This window comes from Rhea pennata, chromosome 7 (genome assembly GCF_028389875.1).
Source record: "Rhea pennata isolate bPtePen1 chromosome 7, bPtePen1.pri, whole genome shotgun sequence".
In the NCBI taxonomy this organism is placed as follows: Eukaryota; Metazoa; Chordata; class Aves; order Rheiformes; family Rheidae; genus Rhea; species Rhea pennata.
The window spans coordinates 33,528,627-33,551,551 of record NC_084669.1 but is presented as its reverse complement, the minus strand read 5'-3'; the positions used below and the strand labels follow the sequence as shown (position 1 = coordinate 33,551,551).

General features: G+C 36.8%; 1 protein-coding gene across 1 annotated transcript in view; it reads right to left on the bottom strand.

Moving 5' to 3' along the window:
* Positions 1-2,168: 2,168 nt before the first annotated feature.
* Positions 2,169-22,925, bottom strand: part of CABCOCO1 (ciliary associated calcium binding coiled-coil 1) — a 51,749-nt gene continuing 30,992 nt past the window's right edge. Inside the window, exons 8-10 of the mRNA XM_062580465.1 lie at positions 5,545-5,655; positions 4,998-5,138; positions 2,169-2,246 (exon numbers count right to left, since the gene is read on the bottom strand). Of these exons, the coding sequence (XP_062436449.1) occupies positions 2,169-2,246; positions 4,998-5,138; positions 5,545-5,655 (330 nt within the window). The remainder of the gene's footprint in view (positions 2,247-4,997; positions 5,139-5,544; positions 5,656-22,925) is intronic.

Genomic DNA, 22,925 nt, shown 5'->3' with positions numbered 1-22,925 from the left:
TAGCTTCCTAACTACCTCCCCCCCCACTCCCCGCACATCCCTGAGGTTATTTTTATTGGTAGCATTATTTATTTCAATGGGAAGATCGCTGCAAATGTGGTTTGTGGGATTTGAGCTTCACTTTGGATCTCAGCAATACCTCAGCTGTTACGCATATGTCCTAGGAGTGAATGCTAACAAATCATTGCAGTAGTACTTGATGTTCACATACAACTTTTCATCTTCAAAGCACTTTAAAATTTCCCAGAGGCTCTACAAAATCTGGCAGAGGGAGGAAAAGATATGGGCAAAACTCTTTATTTGGTGTAGGTCTCTAAGTCTCTCTCTGCTTAGCCACGTAGCAAGATTGTAGTCGTCTACAGATCTAAGTCTCAAACTGTTTTAGAAACAATGCTAAATTGCCAACAACACATTTTCAGAAAAAAATGTAAAAAATATTCTATCATTGGACAGCTCTTTTCAGCTGTTCTCACCTCTGAGCTCAAACAGAGGGAAACTTTTAACACAATTATTATGCATTATGCATTAGAAGATGAATTTATGTATCAAAATAAAGGACATTTAGATTTTCAGAAAGTTTTGATAACAAAAAGATCATATTCTTAAGCAATAAAACAACTAAGAATAACTAGGAATCTCTCCCCCTCCAAAAAATCTTAGCAATTTTAAATGATAATTTAAACTAGTAAACAATTTCTCGTGAGTTATTTCAGTGATCAGCTAAGAATGGTTAGCTTTTATAGCTGAACGGAAGCTCTCAGTAACTTGCTGGTCAGTGCTGGAGAGAAAACCAAGAGATCTGAACTGAGCTGTTACAGAGTTTACTGATCTTGCACCAGGGGAAAGAAATTTCTCAACACATGAGACCTAGTAAAATATTCTGCCTGCTTAAAATTACAAACAATTGTCAATGCCCACTCACATCTTACTTGCACTCTAAAGAGTATATTCAGCCTACTGCCACCAAACGTAGCTACTGGATATTGTCTTTCATTCTGGGAATTGTTCTTGATGAACAACGTGCAGGCAGTGCCCCCTTCTGGTTGTCATCTCGGTTCTGAGCCCAAGCCACAAGCAAGTCAGGAAAGACAAACTAGGCCCTTTAGGTAAATTATTTTAAGCTATCTTCTTTTTTGACTGGGTTGAGATTAGACTTTAAAACCTTTTTTATTATTACCTTAAAAATGGGGGTGGAATTAAACAAAAATTAACTTTTTGCTTAATATGTTATGAGAAACAAATATGAAATTGTGATGAATAAAATGTCCTATTTCTCAAATAGTCTATTAAACACTTAATCCAGCCTTTATGCTTGAAAGCATGACTTGTACTTAACCCATGTGCTGTCTTAGGCACAGAGTTATTTAACAAGACAATTAGTATAGTTCACAGTTTCAAAACAAAAACGTTAAGTCAGTTCTTCTGTTACCATTCGTTTGGTCAGATTTATTTTGAGTTTAAAACATTTCTATAATGTGACAAAATACAGAACAATGTTAGCATACAGAGAATGAACAAATACATTCTCAAATGAAATGTTACGTGCAGTCAGGAAAAATTTCCACTAGAAGACTACAAAACTGCAACTCTTCATTTATGTAATTTTAATGTGAAATATTAAATATTTAATATGAAAAGAAGTGCAAGATACTACATTTGTTTTAAAGCCTGGGAAGCAATTAAAAAAACCCATACAAATTATTAACAAATAACTATAGCAAAACACATGTAATTACATGTTAAATTCCCTTATTAGATCTGCAATGTCTCAAAATGATGTTCTCTTGCTACATACTTTCCTCCTAGCAAAATTTCCTTTAAAAATCTTAGGTGTGACCCAAACTATTAAATATCCTACAAATAGAAGAATGAAAGAGAATAAAATTACAAAGAATTCTTTTAAAATTAAGATTTCTATTTGGAAATAAGCTCACATCCAACATACCTGAATTACATATCCTTCTGTTTATAATCCTTTAAGTTTAAACTAAGTAATATCACTTTCAGAACACAGCATTTTGAGGAACTGGGATGAACTCTTTCTAAGTAAATGTTCACTGAACTTTCCTTTACATAAAAACAATTATGTTTATTCAGGGAGCTAGTCTTCTGTGTACCACCCCTACACTCTAGTTTCTGTAAACTTCAACCTCACCTTTCTTATCTGGTTATTTAGGCCTTTTCAATTTTTCTATTCTTGAAGTATAAGCTTCTTCTTGTATTTGCAGCTTTTTGTTTATCTCTGCCTGTAAAGAAAATCAAAAGAAAAAAGTGGTTATGATGGAGCTATCTTAGGCTGCACATTGTCTTTGTGGGTTTGACACACTGTGGTGGAGTAAGACAGACTTTATCCTACACACCTTCCTGTTTTGCAGACATAACGGTGTTTCAGCCTGTACTTAAGTGATAACACTTTATCATATTACCGTGCACAATCCCAGTGTAGGGTATGTCTGCCATGAACAGGAAGCGATTTGGAACAGCCATTTTTCACATAATCTTGTCTTGGGAGATAGGCTAATTTGCCTGTATTCTCAGACAGGCTTTACCAATAAACACCAAATCAGAAAAATTGCTTTGGGATTTGGTTGTTGCCACTGTTTTCCTTTGCTGCAGATGTTTGTTCTCTAGTGTAATATATTTTATTGAAACACCGTTGGAATTAGAAAGCATTACTGAAAATGAACAATAAAAAAACCCTATTTCTGTGATGTTCCTTCATGTTCTTAATTACAATTACAAGTGTGTATCATATTCTGAAAATCCAGAGTGTTGTAGATACGGAGTGTTTAATTTGCAATGTAGTATTTGTAGGAAAGTTACAACGATTGCGGCATTTTAGTAAACTCTGGAAGTGATAATGTGTAGCAGTCTGTAATTCCATAGCATTTGAACATGTGAGATCTCTGGAACAATGGCCAAACGTACTGATTTTTTATGGAGAATTTATGTATATTTTTCAAAATCAGTGTATGTCACTGCAAAAATACACAAGAAATAGAAGGAACAGAATGGGTGCAGCCCTGCCAAGAGTTACAGTTTTGTTCAAACAACTGGAAAGGGCTCAAAGGTACTTTATGAACTCCACACACACTGACTCAAAACTTACAGCAACTTTCTCAATGAATTTCATGTAATTTTGATAAAGTAAATGGATTTGACCCAGAAAAGTTTGCAGTTAGTTGCCCTTTTAGGAACTTCTTGATGTGCCAGTCCTAAAACTCCCTACTGCTGCTATACTGCAATACACCAATTGATAATGTTTTCAAAGTTCTGAAAAGCTCAGATGAATATCAAAAAGTTGGAATTTCTATCTCAACTTCGCATCTTTGTAGATGTTTTTGACCTCCACCATGTCCAGTCCACCCTCAAGTACAAACAAATATGTCCCTATCTCATTAATTCCTCATACTATTTGTTTATTTAGCTGCTTTCCTGAAGTACACTGATCCTTCAGGCTAATCCTTTACTAGCCAACCCCACTGCCCTTTCTTCTCCAGCTTTCAAATCTCTGTCTCTTATTCTACCTCCAGTGAAAATCAGCTGCCACCACACTCACCCTGGCTGATGTCACGATTGCTGAGGGTCAGCACTGTGATTTTAGATTACCCTTGACTCAACTAGAGCAAAAGTTGCCTTATGTCCACTGGACACACAATGCAGATTGTAAAATCACAGTTCATGCAAAACAACATAATGGCAGGACTTTGATGACGCATCAGGTAAAAATCTAAAGACAAGATTACTTGAAAGCTCAACAAATTGAGAAACCAGTTGAAAAAAGATGAAATGGTGAAGGACTTAATAATTAGGAGGGAGTTATTTTCTGAGCATATAAACAGAGTTGCACAAGTAGAAAATACATTTCTCAATCTCTGAGGTTTTTGTTGAAGAGAAAAGCTTTTACCATTGATAGCAATGAAATGCAAGGTTAAGTGAAAATCACACATTTAATTTCTTAAAACATACAGTATTCTACAGGTATTATGTACAGAAATAAGACAACATAGGCCAAGTCCTCTTCTGTTTCTAAAAGACTTATTGAAATAGAATATGAAATTAAACAGGTAGACCTAATGATAGCATCATTATTCCAATTGATTCCCCATTCATACATAACCCATATAAAGCAATTTATCAATATAACACTATTTTCAAATAATATTCTATATTTAATAAACTATTGCACACACTACTGTATCCAAGTGCCTTACCAAAAACTGTAATGACATGCAAAGTCCAAAGCACCTAATACCACTTGGTTGTTGCAAATAAGATCATATAGTATTTTCAGGGTGGAACTGAGTTCTAGCTGCTTTGCTTTCAATAATTTCGTATTCTTTAGGGAGCAGTTTACAAGATAACAATGGTCTGCTCTGACGGCTTTCCAAATGTTGCAGTTTACAGACCTCCCTATAGAGAAGCAAATCACCCAACAACAAATTAAAAGTCCCCTGATAATATTTGCTTGCTTCCCTCTCACGAACCCCAAAGAAATAGCTCAGACTCCTCACAGTCTGCAGACCATGCAATGAAATCTGATCTACTCCATTAAGGCAGCTCTCCTATAATTACGTACCAACAAACCGAAGTCTAGAATTGGCATGTGTGTTACTTACCCAGATTGGAGGATGTGAAACACACATGCGTTTAACAATTTATATTAAGCACATATTGCATATGTGCAATTGTAACAGCTGATCCTTAACTCCTGAAAAGGAATTTTATCACTGATACTGCTGAAAGCTGGATTTGGCCCATATTTCTTAACACATAGTAATGCTGAATATGTATGTTGTTATATTATGGAGTATTTTTAATCTTATCACATGTAAGCTGACTAAACTAGGAGTTAATTATAGAGGCTAATTCACAATCTTAGAGCATATGGATGTGTCTTCTGCCAGCTTTAGCATGAATACAGTTTATATTCATTAAAGCTGGGCTAGATAATTAACCATAGACAAAATTAGTGAATAGCTTTCTAGTGATAGTACCTCAAGGTTGCCAATAATTTCACTTGTGACTTCACTCATTACAGACTTCACATCTTCAACAGTGAAACCAGCCAAAGCATCTCCCTCGAAGGATTCTGCTTCTGGACAGGGCTCTTCCAAGTAGCTTTCTAGATCAGACTCCTAGTAGCAACCAACCGCAAGAAATATGTGAATTTGAACATCTTGCTGCTCTCTGCAAGATCAAACAGAAGGACATGCAACAATACACGAAGCCTGCTTTTGAGAACTGCTTTGACAGTGAGCGTCAGCATCGCTCTTGCACTGTCCAGCCGAGGCAAGGCAGATCCTGAGCTAATGAACCTGCATGGTGGGGGTAAGCCCAGAGGTGCTTATTCAAACAAATGTCCTCCTGTGCTGTCACATCAACGTAGTAACAGTAACAGCAACTTCATTCAATCATAGAAGTGAATGCATGCAATATTCGGGAGAAAATAATGTAATTAGTGACTGGGCTCCAATGGGAAAAAATGAAGAAGGGAACTCATAGTAAAATAGCTTGGGGAGAAAAAAAGGAAAACACACATACCTTAGATTCCATCTCTGCAGCTGTAGGTGATGAGCTGATATCAAAAGGTATACCTTCTTCCAGCAGAACAGGAAAAGTGTCATCTGCAGGTGGGGCAAGTTCAATCACATACTGGCAGTTGGGGGGGGGGGAAAGAAAAAAGTCCATTTTTCTTTTTCTTTTCTTGTGAAGACGGCAACTTTAATGGTATTCTGTTGCCTTGTAAACTGCTGCTCCAGGAATGCTCTGAGAATTATTCTGCTACCAGAGTAGCTGGATGCAGCACTTTTCCTTTGGCCCTAGTTTTAGGGCTCTAAGGAGTGATGCAGAAAAAGACCTGAGTCTTTAAAAGAGTCAAGTGTGTGTGTGCACGCATGGGGGGAGGGGGTTGTTTGTTTATGGATGATAGACAACACACATGCCAAATTGGATGACACAAGGCAGTTTTGAATGACCAAAGAACAGGGGTATAATGCTAAAACGGTATATTTGAGACCTCTGTGAAGGGGAAGTACAGGGCAGATGTTACAGCTCTGCATCAAGTTTTACAACATGGTTTTGCTTGGATGCTGTAGCTCAACTTCATCAACTCATAGTGGTGTAACTGTGGCTCCCATAAGTTGTTTTCTCATATCCTTAAAATCATAGCTAGATTAATATTTGGCTTATTTACAGTTACTTGGCTACAGTTAGATGTTTTGAAATATTTAAGGTTCTATAGGTCTGCAAAAATGAAGACAAAATTCAAAAAAAAAAAGTGAGGCCAAGTCATTGTACTTTTTGCTGTTAAAGATCTCTTCCGTTGTCCTAAAACATTTCAGAAATTATACTGGGGTTCTGACATTGTCTTTAAGATTACCTGTCTCGTGAGAGAGAGCCAAAAAAGGTAGGTAATACTACTCCAAACTTATTTGAACCCCAAAGGCTGATAGAAAGATTTTCAGAATTTAAGTGAGGAGAAAAATGGATTTTAAAGAGATCAAGCAGCATTTTTCTGCATCACTTGTGACTAAAACTTTATAGCATTTTGTTAGTGTCTAAAGGCAAGTGAAATAGTCAAAAAGTTTTCATTTTGATGAGAAAATGAAAAGTCTTAAGTAGAATTAAGTGTTATTCTTTCTAAGATAAAAAGAAGTTATATTTTAAAATTCTAATGCTATTTTAAAATTAAATTTGAATTGTTTTGATTTAGCTAATATTTCAATTTTATTTGATCTCTCACCTTGCATTTTTCTTTCAAAAATGTTTGCTGAATTGGACTAGAATTCACAAATAGTTTCCACATCCTTAAAATTATATTTTTGGTTAATTACTTAACTATTAACTCAAAATATTTTTCTTATTTAGCTCAACTCATTATTCCACTTATTCATTCTGATATAAATTTAAAGAATAATGAAACTGTAAAAATCTAGATTGGATTTTTAAAATCAATTCATAGCTAATCAAATACATTTTTGTAGCATGGATGAGATTTCCAGAGGTTTTGTTTTAGGATAATATTTTTGCTTCACTGCATCCTTTTAAAGAGAGCTATTCTTTACTCAGCTGTTCTGTGTCTAATAATAACCCTTGGATCATTAAGAAATAACTAAATTACAGCAGAACTAGTCTCTTTAATGAGCCATAATAGGCTCAACATTCAGCCAAAAGTTTTTTAAAATTCCCTGAAACTGCAACGTAGAATATGAAGTATTTTGTTTAGTAATAAGTTTATGAGCAGTACTACAGTTCACAGCCAAAATATAGTGACCTAAAAATGCCATTCTGAATTGCTCTTTCCTATATGTTGTGTCCTCAGCAAGTCCAGAGGAAAATTAGAACGAATGAATTGTGGTGAGAGCCTGAAGCCAGCAAATGTTTTTAAACGAATCCTTCTGATGCAATACTTTCCTTTAAAAATACAATTAAGTCTTTGTATTTCCTTTGAACGAAACCTCATGTTTAACAGTACTAATGGCTCTGTAGTAAAATCTACTTAAAAACAGAGAAGAAGACACAGTAAGTGTTATACAGTTAGCTTAAAAAAAAAAAAAGTTGCAAGTTTCTGAATTTGGACTAAATTTAAGGCAAATTGCTTCCAGTGACCTACATTAAAAAATTCATACGCCCCTTAATTCCTGAAGATTTGTCATTATCTGAGCATGATTCATTATGACAAAGATGTCTTATTCAAAGTGTCTTTTTGAATGAATATAATTATATAAGTATGAAAACTAGTTTGGCAAGATGATGGTGGCCTTAAAATTAATTTGCAGTATTTTCATGCACATTGCAGTCCAGTAAGTCCATAAGAATTCAAACATTAAGAAATCCTAGGACAGCTGCACAAGGGTAGAGGGCGTATCAGTGTCAGCTGCAGATAAAGGGATGCTCTGAAGGAGACTGGAGGCAGCAGAAATTAAATGCAACATTCTTACTAATTTCAAGGTGCAATGGGTTGCCAAAGGCCACTTGAACCTGGACAAGTTGCAGTAGGCTAGAGGCTGCTCTAACATTCAGCAGAGGTTAATATGGAAGATATCATTCAGCATCACCTTTGCTTTCCCACTCGAGCCACATCATATCTCAGCATAGTCGCTGCAGAGGATTGTAGCTGGTGTCTAAATAGCATTCTGAATTTATAGCCATATGCTACAATATTTTTCCCCCAGAACTCTTTGTAGTAAAAGTTTGCATAAAAACAGATACAGTATAAAAAGTGGCATGTTATTCTGTACATATACTTGCATGCTTTTCGTATTATTGAGAGCTAGCACATTACCTTTTTATAAATGTAAGCAGAGCAAAAACAATAAAGCATACAGGAAAATTTCTAAGGCAGAATAATGGCAGGAAAGAAGATTGGTAAGGCATTCTAATAAATGAGTTCCACAGATGTGGTAGTTATTATAAAATTAGCTTTGCATAAGTTACCAATATACCATTACATTTTCCCCCAGATGTTATCTGTTACTTAAATTAATTTTGTTTAAGTTACTATTATTGCTGATTTTATCCACACTATATTTTATTATTTAAGTTTCTGTGGCATAAAACATGGCCCAGCTGATAGTATTACCTTTAATAATACATGTAAGAGGTTTCTAGTATTATACAAATGGCTGCTAGGTGTATCTTAATAGTCATAGCACAAAACGTCTGCTCTCAAAATATTATGTAGATTAAAACGGCTATTTACTTGCACTCTAATTCAAGTCATTGGAAAGCTCTGCAGTATTTATGTATGTAGCATGAAGGAAACGAATCTACTCAGGGAATAAATGTCAGAGCGTGGATATTAACAAAGCTAAGGTCAAGGTCAGTTTGCATTTACTAATATATTTGCAGAAAATCAGAATTTGAAGTTTACGCTTACTTATCTCCTAAATGAGAAGAGACAGGGTTGGGGTGTTGTAGGTGCTTGTTTGATACAAAGCTGTTTGTATCATAGAATCATTTGCTAATGAAAGCATTGTAGCTTAAGAAAGATAGGAAAATAATTATTTATGAAGATTGGAAAAAATATCCTGAGTTCAGCATGGATCACTGCTAAAGCCTGGTAGCATCTTTCAAAACCTTTCAATAGCCTTCAGTGGGGTATCGATTCGGCTTTACGTGAATGACGGACACATTTTTTAAAAGGGTGTTCTTTGTGTTTTATCCTCCACATTTATATAATCTATATTGTTGCTAATTGTATGCTGTAGGACGTTATGCTACTGATATGCGCACAGGCTTATCTTTTGCCTAAATGAGATTTCTTATGAACCAAAATATGTAACACAGGATTGACATGATTTTGCTATTCTTGCTAAGCATGCTCAGCCACACGTTCACAAACCTGACTTTCAGTTGCTTGGATAAAAGACACTTACAAGACATGGTTTGTTAGGTTTTTGTATTTCATATGGCTGAATTTGATTTAACTCATTGACTAATGGACAGAGACCCGCTGTCCCACTTTGACTCAACCCACCATTTTGCATCTCCTGGAAGAGGCAAGCACAAGGGGCCGCTGAACTGGGCGCTGCGGCGTCGCCCACCAGCGCGGGCGCGGGGGTCTGGGAGGCTGCCGACCGCTCTTCAGATGCATCCGCTAGCCTACCGGCAGTGATTTACGCGCAAGGTCCGAGGGACTGCAGGATGTTACGAGGCACTCAAAAACTTAATCCAGATACGTGAGCTGCACAGCATGACTAAGATAGCAGAGTTTGCTTCTGAACTATTTTGACCGTACACATTTGTGTTAATATTTAAAGTAGAAAATTAAGATCAATGAGGGACTAAACTTGGCCTCTGAAGTATGTTCCTCAGTTGCCAATGATTTACATGGAAATTCTGCGTTCATGTTCCTGGGCAGGATATTGCAAATCACTATTCCTTAAATAAGACAAAAAGTCATTAAGTTAAAAGTTATACTTTATGCTCTTTTTCCTCCATTTCAGAATTCGAGTTAATATATTTTAAAGAGAGTTTTCCACATTTTTGAACAGAACAAGAAGCAAAAACACACAGAGCTGTGACACAACTTTGCTGACAATATATTAGTAATTAATCTAGTCCAAAATAGCTATTCTGGAGCAATTTGGTGCCACAACTACATTGACAAAACAGGATCTGCTCCTCCCCCCCAGGAAGCTGTAAATCAGTCAGTGGCATCTGGCCTCAAGGACATCAGAGTCATCTGAAATGTGGTAATTTATATTAATGAACATCAATATTAATTTTTAAATAAAAAGAATTCACTGCCACCATTATGTTTACATATAGCATATTATTTATAGCTTGTGTTCCTCCTTTCCTACATTTTGCCCATAAATTATACTAAGGAAACACACCGTCACAGTTATAAATATTTTTACTCAGAGCTTAAGCTTTTGCAAGTCCTCTCACTGTTTCAGTAACTATATGAGGCAACAACTAGGATTTTTTTTTTGCTACTCTAACTGCTGTTGTTAATTTTAATGCTTGACTGAGTAGAAAAGGGTGCTTCTGCAAAACATAACCACAGCATTCCTCTCCAGAGACACCTTAGTGCAGAATGCCCTTAATACCTAGATTCTGTAAGAATATCCTAAGACCCCAGAAAAAAAGATCCTCATTTTACTGAGCCGCACTCGTCTATTTCTGCTTTTACAAAGCTTCCGAGTAATACTGCCAATTCTCAGATTATTAAGACAGACAAAGTAGGAGAAATCCAAAAAAAAAAAAAAATCGCCAGTTGGCTTTCATGCCGAGGGCACATCAGTAAATGATTCACCTTGGAACGGTCACTCTGGATTCACAGAGTGTTCAGCATTGCCAACTCTCCTAGAGTTATGGGAATACAAAAGAATCTCAGCTTTTATTTAAAAAATAAAGTTAGTATGTAGCTCTCATGACTGCAGAGAAAAAAAGGAAAACAAATCTTAAAAGCTCAAAAAAATAGAGTGCAAGCAAGAAGAACCAAACTACCACTACTTTTAAGCAAATCTATCTCATGATATCTTGGGTTCTGACTCATCATTTAAAATGCTTGGAGTTAACAATACCATTTTTAAAAAGCGTAAACGTGTTTTGAGGAGGTGTGAGGGATTTTTTAGTACCTGAAAGTACAATTCTCGTATGGCAGCACTCTTCAAAACGCCGGCCCTTCCCTTCCACTTCAAGGGCACCCACCATACAAGGAAACAGAAGCCAGCTCCTATTCTGGCTGTAGTTATGTTTAACAGAGATTTAAAACCTTAAAAAAAAAAAAAAAAAAAAAAAAAAAAAAAAAAAAAAGAGAAAGAAAGAAAGAAAGAAAGAAAGAAAGAAAGAAAAAGAGGAGGGTGGGGCCTCTCCCACATCAACCACCTAGCTGGATCTACAAATACTGGAAAAACAAATCATTTTTTTCACTAGTCACATGACTACTTTACAAACCCATAAAAGTACACTCTCTTGAGCCTCGAAGCAGTAGTATCTCGCCAACTATTACTGTTCTGTAGTGCTTTAGGTCAGCCCGAGGACTGCCAAAAGCACTAACATAAATATACATATCTCTGGCATACACATATCTCTTTGGAATATCTCACGCCACTTACAAACTAGTTACATTACAGTAGGTAAAAGTACCAAGGCAGGAGTGTGTCTAGGGAGCGCACATTATGCCACTGGACTCCCGTTGGTGGGGTAAGCCCGGTTGTCAGGCTCTATCTAAATATGAGTACAGCGTTTGTGAAGGAAAGGCACAAAGATGGTTCCCCCCAACTATGAAGAAGTTCAAGGAGAAACCTTTGAAATAAAAAGGGTTTGGCTTCATGGAACCGATTAGCTCCTGCTAAGCAAACGCGATCGCAGAAGAAGAGTTTGGGGCTGTTGACGCAGTAATATGTAACCACTGCCTGAAGCTGGATGGAGATTGCACCTACTGCCCTTACCCACTGCCTGGCCATCACACTCCCTTCTGGTTCCTTCTTTTCTTGCGCAGTTCCTCTGAAAACATTTTCTCCATGCAAGAGCAGTCGTGGACAAGCCCTCCTCCCCCCAGTCTGTACATTCCCAGACCACCACGTGACAAGCTCTCCCTCCCCTCCCCGAGTCATCGGGTGCATCAGATCTCAACACGCTTGTCTATAGTGATTCACCCTTATCTGACGGTACAAGAAAAACTGCTCTAATATTTAAAAGATCACATTAAGAAACAAAACCTGAACAATATTGATTCTGAGCTAGCAATAGAAAAATTGCTCAAATATTTTAAAAACTGCAATACAGATTTTTCAAAATATGCTACATTAGAAAACTTTTCAAGATAGAGGGCCACATAAAAATGGAGAGCTTGCATTATTTGTTATTAGACCTAAAACATGAAGTCTTTGCCTGAGCGTGTAAGTTTCTGCTAAAACAACAATTTGTCCTATGGACTGTAAATTCAATTACTGTTTTTATTGGAATCACATTTTGCTTTGGAAACAATCAAGCAGAAAAACAACCAGTAACTTAGACATCTTAAAAACATCTCAGAACAGGCATAGTTGTGGGAACAAATCAGTTATGGTAATTATTCCACCGTGAACTGCAATGTTTTTTTAAGTCCATTTCCATATTTTTAATTAACACCTAGTTCAAAAAAAATCTTACTGTAGGTCATTTTAATCACAAATGGGAAAACAAATTTACTTTATCAGAAAATTGACTAGACACTGTTTTAGGGACCTATGTTTCATGTTTTTATCATCAAAATTAAGTTATTAACATGCATTTTCCAATTTGGGAATACAGAAGTAAGCCAATTTTTCTCTTGAATTTCAGAGTTAGTTTTCAGTCACCTCTCTGTGTGAAACTAGTCTGTTTTAACACCAGAATATCTGATCAGTACACACACAAGAAATGATATAACTCATTAAGTTACCAGTACTTCTTTGCAATTGTGTTTCTACATAACTTGAAACTGAAGTACTCCAACCATAGCTTTTTAGTAAAAAGAAACCATCGCTTCCTCATATCATACTTAAATTAAATTTCATAGCCCATTGTAAACAGGCTTTCCTTTAAGGGTTGTGTTCATAAGTCTATTTACACAGAACTCACATGAAACTTGGGGTTATTTTTAACTGTATCTTATAATGCTGTCATTCATGTTAAATAAAAATGTACTTATAGATAGGATCAGGTTTAGTCTGATTAACACTAGAGTTAAACAAAGCTTTGTTTGAGCATAGCTTGGCTTGGTGGTTGATTTGTAATCTAGTAAACTTCCTCTTGGTTAACTGCCAAAGCCAACCACACCTTGGATGATGTGAGCTTGTTTTTGAGAAGGTAGTATCTCCTTACAGAAAGTTTCCTCCCACTTAGACTTGGAAGATTTCTGAGATGAAGGGTCATTTCCATTTCTGTTGGGCATGAAAAGGTTTCTGGTGAAAAGGCATACAAATCTCAGTCTGCTTTGACTTGTTATGAAACTCACAACAAATCACATAATCAAATGTAGACATTTCTGAAATTGTTTAAATACAGAATGAGAAAAAAAAAATTCATTGAATATTTTTTCCCTGAAGAAAAAATACAGCACTCACTTAACTCCTTATCCCTTATAAGCACTGATTTTACTTGATTTTTCTGAAAATTACCACAGTCCAAAAAACAACCATCTGACATTTGCTAAAGAAATTTCCATAATCATGTAGAATTTTCAGTCAAGCTAGGATTGATAGCACAGATTTAGAACTTTGAACTGATACTAAACTGAAGCTAAAATCTTGAGCTAGCCGTAGAGAGTGCAGCATCGGAATGTTTTTCAACACTATGTGTTGACCTATTTGGATTTCAGAGCAAATATTAGTCAAAGAGTTTGTTACCTGCATACTTATTTGCAACTCAACATTCAGATCAGTCCAACTATATCTCTTCATATATGTCAATTATTCTTTGATCTAGCAGTATATTTTATTATTCTGTGTTGAATACAGTAAAGGAGCTTCGGATTTTCTTTCTTCAGACACTAGCATGGCATTGAAAAAACTATACAAAAATTTTCTAAAGGCCACATAAGTGGATATGAAGGATTAAAGCACATCCTATTCTTCCCTCTCCTTGCGTTTTGTCTTTTCAAGAAACTTTGTTCTACAAAAACAGGTGAGGAAAATAAGGTAAGTCTGAATACAGTTTGCTTCACGGGATAAGGACAACATGTCTGCGATGGTCAGCTTTTGACAGAAAAGAAATGAAGCAATGATGCCAAAGGGATTTATTTATTTATTCCTTTTAATGGCACCTTTCCCCTGGCAGTTTTCATAAATAGCACAGAGACAGCCTAAGCACATAAAGGAAGCAAATGGCAAACAGCAGCACCCTGAGAACGCCCAGCCTTCAAACAGGGCAGTCTCCCTCTACTCGGAAACACGGCACTGCCTGCTCCATAGCTGCTGTTGTTCAGTTGAGTCCTCCGTGAAAAAAGCCTGTTGGGAACATCAAATGGGTCTGGCCTGCCAGGCAGAGCTGCTGAGGAGGGAGTCGAAAAAGCACTAATGGCAAAAGTCAGTGCAAGAAAGGGGAGGGCACAGAGGAACCAAACTGGTCTTGTAGAAGGAAAAGGCTTACTCAGCAGCTGAGGGAAAAGTGTGAGTAAACGTGTAGGGGAAGACAGAGGAGAGATGGGAAGCAGCGAGCAACAGTGTTGAATGTCTCGGGCTCGGAGAGGCAGCGAGGCTGAACGGATCCGTCTTTACCACTCTGGTAGCAATGCTGACCTGCAACACGTGCTATTCTAGTCTCAAATTCCTGTTCGGCCACAGCTGCCAAGCACGCCAGGCTGCCTGAAGCGGCTGAACGTCTAGGATGGCCTGCAATGATGTCACCTGTGACCATACCAAGCTTTTAGCTTACTGCTCCAATAGACTCATAACCCAACAATCGTATTGAAGAAACCAGCTGGAAAACTTGGGGAGATGGGCCCCATTCACTTCCTTACCTACTTCAGTCTGCCTCCCTCTTGTATCAGTTTAGAGGATTTAGACAAATCGTCAATTCAGACAAAAACTCAGGTATCCTGTCTCTGCTGCCATATGATTATTTTAATTTTAATGTCTGGCAGCACGTGAAGCAACTCTAACCACTGCCTCTGAGCTTGTGTTGTGCTGGTCAGAAACATATACCTATGCACCAAAACATAGTCTTTCTCCTGTTGACACAATCTCAATGTACATATATATCCGTAACTCTGAAATTGTTATTTAAGTTTAGACATGTAGACATATTTTCCTTCTTTCAACTCAGAGCTTTTAAAGAAAGAATTGGTATCAAGAGCTAAAAAAGACTGTACTTGCCAAATACAATGGGCAAATTTTCATTAGGAGCCCTCAAATTCTGCACATGCTGTCTTCATATTTATAGAACTGACTGTTTAAATGTTCTTTGCAAGTGTTCTCTGTATATTTATACACTCTAGTAAATTGTACTGGATGTGCAGCTCCATATGAAAGAGGAGAGACTGTTGAAAAAATTGGCTCCAAAATCACAGAAGGTTATTTCTCCTTGACAACAATTAACTTTACACATATATTTGTCTCTCCATGGTAAATTAGCCTCAAAGCAACATCCTCCATCACAGAAAGATCCTAAGCTCCTCTTAGAACACAAGTAATAGCCAATTTGAATGCTTTAACCTGATTTCTTACAGCCCTGAAATTATTAAAAATGTGAAATTTAAATAATTATATTTCAACTAGTGTTTTACTAATGCTCTCCCCACCTTCTCTGATTTTAATTTTCTCACTTGTCAGCATCTCCTGGCAGCAAGTAAAATAAGAAAGAATTCAAACCTTTGCTGATTGCTTTCCACGCAATCCGATTTCTATAAATTAGAACTTGCTGATGGGGAAGCAGACAGCAGTACCCTTTGATCAAGGCACACATCTTGATCTCTTTTATCATTTTTTTAAAAAAACAATAATATTACAACAAAAAAATCATCATACAAGCATTTCGATCAAAGTGTGTCACTGTCTGCTTCCCAGTCAACATACTGCCAGTGAATTGGCGAGATGCCCAGAAAAAGCAGGCAGCAGCTGGTGGATTTGATTACCATCTGTATATCCACTAATGTATAAAATATTATGTCTCCATCTAGTGGGCAATTGCATTTCACAGGAAATTTGAAAATGGGTTGGAACCTACTTTCACGGATGACAAAGAGCTTTGCTAGTCTTCCTGTCAACAGAGTCTGGCTATAAAGCTGCATCACTTTGGAACTCCATGAAAACCAAGAACAGCACTGAAACCGCTCCTGATTTGTGCTGGTACTTGTCCTTCAAGACATGTTTTCTCCTGAAGCATTCATGCCATGTCTACTGCTGTGCTCTCCCAACACACCCCAAGCTCTTTCTAACACTTTGCTGCACCCTGGAAGTCTTAGGTATAAATGGCCAAAATTCTCAAAAGTAAAAGGGGCAACAGGAAACAGCAATGTCCAGAGCTCCTGAAACAAGGAGAAGTTAACTACATGAAAATACCAAGACAAGGTTAGCTTCCTCTACGGAGAACTAAGTTACAGCATATTAAAGCATTACACCACCTACTCAATGACAAGACATACAAAATACTACGTTAACTTTCCCATACAGTTGCAGATGACTCACTTGACTTGCAAAACAGCAACACAGGTAACACATGACAGGCAAATCTTTTTTTTTCCAGAAAAATGCCATGGAAAGAGTCCTTATGGCAAAGATTTTGGAATCTATGTGGCTGGTGACATGAAGGAGGAACTGAGGTACGAGGCAGTGCTGTGACAGCTCTCACACAGGACCCAAACAAGTAGTCACTAAAAGCTTAATTCTACCACATTCATTATACCACTCTGCTTTTCACTGCTTAACATCCTTTTCTGACAGCAGCTCAGCTAGCAGTGTATCAACTGGACATATTTTATGCACAGCCATCTACTATGAAAATCATATCCTAATGAAGAACTTCAGTAGAGCAAAATGAAATAAAACTCCAAAAAATCATACCAGTGATTTTTTCCCATCTACATATAGACTGGATCTACATTCTACTAGCCTGAGAAACCTGTTGAGATCACTCTCCAACACAGCATGATTACGTTTCGGTTAATGACCTCTCTGGATGCAGGATAGGACCTAAATTGTCTCTAAGTATCTTTTAATAAGGTTGGTTTTTTGAATGCATTTTGATTTGACACACCTAAACTGGTTACAGTAAAGCATTTTGTACCTATACACACCACTGCATTAGAAGTAAGATTACTCCATAAATAATTCATTTAAGGGAACTCCTGTTTAACAGCCAGTAATATACACAATTACTTAAGGCAGTATACTAGCAAATTCCAGCTTTAAATCAAAAGCCAATCTATTTTATATTAAAAAAAATCACCTTATCAGAAAAAAAGCATCATTTTGTGAGAAACTCAGGCATGAGCACTTAAAAATAAAGTCAATATATGCCAACAACTTTTGTACTAATTTATTATATTGTTTGTTTGTGCAGTAAGGGGATGAGATTTGTTTCAATCTAATCTAATTCCCTCTATTTCAACAGAGTGTCTAACAACTACAAAAAATAGAAACAAATGTTGTTCCCTCAGTGATTTGCTGTGATAGAAGCTCTGTTTTTCAGGTCAGTACTCCCCATTTCTGATTGCTTAATGGGAGTGCAACAAAGGCTGAAAAAAGAAGGCTCTGAAATGTTAGGAAATATAAACTGCTGACTACCTGGTGAAGGGGTAATGATTTATAATATATGAATAGGGGCAATAATTGGATAGCAGGCTGTAGTCAAAAAAGCCTTAACTCACAGATCTGACATCAGAAAGTCACAATCCATCGATCTAGCATCAGAATGATGGATTATGACTTTAAAAGACTATGTAGACATGTCAGGTTCATGAGCGTTCCAGGAACTGTAGTCCAAATTGTTTTACTGAGATCATTTGAACAATTTCAGCATCTTCCAATAAAGCTGATGCACTAATATTTGAAATGTAAAAGTTTTGTTGAATCTATGTAATTTTTTTCTTTCTTTCAGACCCTGAAAAATCCTCCAAACAAATACTGCAGGTTGCCGTAACTCGTGACTGAAAAAATTTCTTTGAATTATTTCAAGTCATATGCTGTTTTCTTACAGAAATGAAAACAATTTTAAAATCTAATTGCTGTTTGTGTCACGAAATATCATATAAAAATATGGAGGCAAAAGATTCATGGTGCGAAGTGAGGGACCAACCCCAATGACTTCGTTCAGACAGAACGCAACATATACTATGGAACTTTCCCTCTAGTCTACAGCAAAAATATCGTAATTTTGACCTCTGCCTCCTTCCCTTAAACTGTCATGGCCAAAAATAAAATTGTGATGGGGAAATTTAGACGGAGTCTTTTATGAAAAGACAAACATTCCCCTTTTTAATGTGTGAATACCTAGAGCTTGAAATACTTTCCCTATAAATAAAGTTGTTGTATTCAGTCAAAAAGGCATCTAGCCCCTTCAAAGCTCTTGAACTTTATTTTCCTAATAAAAACAAACATGGGCTAAGGTTATTACAGCAAAAATTCAGAAAAATTCCAGAGTTCCTTTTATTGAACATCATGTACTTCATTACAAGTACAACACAATTTCATTCATAAAATTCTATTACAAAATCTTCCAGTGGCATTTACCCATTGTAAGTCTGTAAAATCATCTATAAATTATCTATTGCTACATCTGACTAATTCAGTTGCTCAGACAGCTAAGAGTTCTTCAAAAACCGCTTTTTGCTCCTGACAAGCATTGAGAATAAAAAGAAAATCCCACTTTAATTATTAATTATGATCATTTTCAATGTATACATACACTAAACTATAAAAAACTTGTGAAAAAAAAAGCTCTTTCAAAGATATAGAAGCTTTAAGTATACAAGTAACAAGGGTTAAAGGTCATCAGGAACAAACTCTATCAAACCAATGTTGCTTATTTCAGTATTTTATCCACAAACACTTTTTATTTCCCTTTGTCTAGAAGGCAGAATTTCTCCCTCTCCTCTCTCATCTTATTTCCCTTCTTACTAGTAAAACATTTTTTTGAGAGAGCTTATTAATAGTATAACTGCTTATGTTACACTTGTTTGCTTTTATATATGCTTGCAAACAAAACCACCTTGGAAAAGACAAGAGCTCTTTTATAATAATTGAAGTCCTTATTTCACTAAAATCCATGCATCCTAGATCCAATCTCAACCCAGATTTTAAAACAGCAACAAAACAGAAGAGGACAACAGACTCAGCCAGGGAACCAAACCTTTAGAATCTCGACTGCTCACACGACGGAAGGGAGAAACAAGACCCTTCCAGCCTATTAGACAAAGGCAAACTACTATATTTTGACAACTAGATATGAAGTGGCTAATAAAATCCGCTGCCATGTTACACACACTCATTCCTCCAAACACGCCTGATCTTCTTCGAAGTCCCACGTAAAGGGATCATCACATCACTGAAAGACAACCGCTTCTTTAGAAAAGCCTGGAACCACCACACCACCGCGCAAAAGGAGGAGCACCTCACCGGGTCTCGCCTGCGCGGCGGCCAGCGCTGGCAGGCTGCAAGCGCTCCCCGGGACGCAGGCAGGGAGACTTCGCGGCTAACGTTCCTATGCTTGTGATTTATACGCCTGAGGTAACAGAAGGGGCCAGGACACCAGTTTTACAGCTTTCCAAGAGCCTGTTCTGCAGCACCTAGTAGCATCAAACTGGGCTCACCGGTTATTACATCATCAAACTATTTTCTACAACACCTGAGTTTTCCTTGGAGCTGTTTCAACTTAGTAGTAACCCAGCCCAACTCAATTAAACTTATGAAATCGAGCGAGACCAAGCAGGGTGGCTACAACCTTTTTAACCTTTCCGGACTGAAGAATGAATACAGCCCTTAGGATTCCAGGCAGGGGAAGACAGGAGCCTGCTAGGCTGGGTGCTTCCCATTGCCTCCTCCTTTTCAGACCTTGTCCTTGTCTCAATGACACCTCACACCGATTTCACCTATGTTAGGAAGCAGCAGTCAGATGTTAACTGTGTCTTTAATGATGTGTGCTCAAACCAGTGACCTTGAAGTCAAATGCTCTGTAGATCTTTAGCATTCCCTCAATATTCCTGGTCTAGTTATTTGTCTAGTTTTATAAACAAAACCTGTGTGCAAAAAGAATGCTTACTACTGCAATTACTATTATGATCATCCTGCTGTGGTAGTAGGTTGCACCGAAAAAATATGAATTATAAAGTGCATAGGTTAGCGAAATTTAAATCAAGTAAATATTTAATATTAAGCCATTTCATCTATTTCCAAAATTTGGCAAATTTATTACAAAGCATTGAAACTGCACTTCTAGCCTCAGGCTTGCAGTGTTGGAGCCTGCCTGATTAATGCAATTAAAAGAACAGCATAACTCAAAATGTATTAAAAATTAAATATATGTGGCCTCATTGTTTACTTCCTACTGATAGAATGATTTCTAGCTAAAAATTCACACTACTTAATACCTGACAAGTTGTTAAAGCACATCCCCTTTCTCCTGCTGTGCTTATGATTAAAAGAACAGAGGTTAAATGTGGCAATAAACAAAAAAAAAAAAAAAAAAAAAGAGGAATTTATTTTTGCTCACAGTGTCTCTTAGTTCCTCCATCTCAGTTTTACAATAAGCAGGTGCTGCTAAAGAGGTGGAAAGTCTAATGGCAGGAGGGCATCAAGCCAGAGAGAAGGAGGAAAATGGTTCTTCAGACAGAATCCTCCTCGCTTCCACAGTCACAAAGTGTCCTGTTTACAAGACGCTTCTCTCTCTAAGCCAAGACCCAGCTTACACGAGGAGGCAAGCTATGGGAATTAGATGACTAGATGTGTACAGCTCGTGAGGCCTGATCCAGAGAAACATCCAGTGTAGTGGGCAATCCCAGAGGTCCAAGGGACAGATTTTAATGGGATGGAAATTTAATATTTTTCACTCTGAAACCAGTAAAAAAAGACTTACTTATTTTGCAGAAGCTGCCTGCATGTCTCTGCTCTCTCCTGCAACAAATTTACATTTTCCTTCAGTCAGCGTACTGATCAGCAGCCCCTCCCAGGACAGGAGGTGGAAAGCAAATGAAAAAATTAAAACAAGTTGGCAAATGTACCTGTATATACCTATTTCATGTTAGCACAGTTATGCTTTTGAAATTATGGCAACAGCAATAGAATTCTGCTGCTGTGATCATAGATAATCAAAGTGAGGGGAAAAAAGCCTGTGCTAAAATATTTTCAAAGGATGAAAGTCTTTACTGTTGTGTAATTTAAATTTACTTGCCATTACTTCCTTTCACCTATGTGATTAGAATTTAAATGTGCCCAAAGTATATTAACAAACACAGTTTCTGTTATATTGAAGAAATACTGCAGCAACCTTTCACTTAATGTTGAAAATTAAATATGCTCCTTAATTTACTTGTGAAAATAGAAAGTAAAATTAGTTAAAATGTTTTGAATATGAAGCCTTGTTCAGGAATGATCCATAAGATGAAATAACACAGAACTTTCTTTCCTTAACATACACACCCATAAAGCTATAGCAGCATTTTATACAACTGTAAATATGGGATGTTTGCATTTTTGCAAGAATATTTTTGAATTTAAATCACCTACAATTTGAGGCCCAATTTTGCTACTATTACACACCACGGTATTATAGCATGTATTTTGGATACAGTTTTATTAGATCCCCTGAAATTTCTTGGAGTACTGTGGATTGAGGCTCCATGAAGTGCATCCTAAATCCTAACTGCAAACTCAAAATTTATATCCGGCAGTAGTTAAGAGAAGCATAAACTTCTCATGGGCCATCCCATGAATTTGTCCAAAATTCTCCACCTTAAAAATTTCTTTAATTTTCAAATTCAGAATGTCATTGTTAAGTAGAGGTTAATATTCCTCGAATATAAAGTTCAATAGAATTGCATGCTCATACTATCTTATTATCACACAGAAGTCTCTAGGTAGCCCAAGAAAAGAAATGGGTCTTAACAGGGAGCTGACAGAGCCAATCTGCTTCACAGGTAAAAATGGAGCTGAAATACCTCATTGCACCAGTAGTGTTTATTCTAGCACTGTGTGTGCTTAGTGTATTGTTAACGTGAAATTTTATTCCCTCCACCAACTGGATCTTACTGGACTTGACACACAGAAACCACTAAGTAACACAAACCTATAAAAATAGCCTGTTATACGATTGAATTTCAGCAGGTTGGGGGTTTGTTTGTTAACATTCATGCTATCTTTTCTTTACTCTTCACTCACTTTACCTCAATTAGATTAGGTAGAAAGAGGAAAGGGAAAATTACAAAAAAAAATCTAATTCTATTTTTCTGTACAGGCTGGAGTTATGTACATCTATCTGATAAAGCAATTACTTTTGCTTTCAAATTTGGTAGTACATTAACAGATAAGTGCTAAGCGAGAAAGTAGGTTGCCTTTGTAATTGGTATTTATTCACTACAAAGTGGAATGAGACCTTTTCATGTTACAGTCTGCAAAGTGGTGACTGTATTCAAAATGGCAAACAAGCAGTTAAAATTTACAGTGTCTAATTCCCAATTCCCAAAGCAACCCACACTCTCCCGTTTACTATACTATGTCTTGTTGGCCACTGTCTAATGTACAGTCCTTAAGCTTTCCTATTTCCTAAATAAGCTCCCTCACTGCACAGTATTCTAAATTCATGCTGTTTTCTGCTTATTAGTTTGTGTAATGTTCCCTCTACTATGCAAGAAAAAAATAATCCACAAGATAAGTTCTCATTTTATCTTGCACTTGTCAAATATTAAGATTCTCTTAGTCTGTCAGACTTCTAAGCTTGTCTAATATCTGTCATTTGTATCTGAAATTAATAGTCTGTGCTGTATTATTTTTTCAGTTGCTCTGATTTTGACTGTA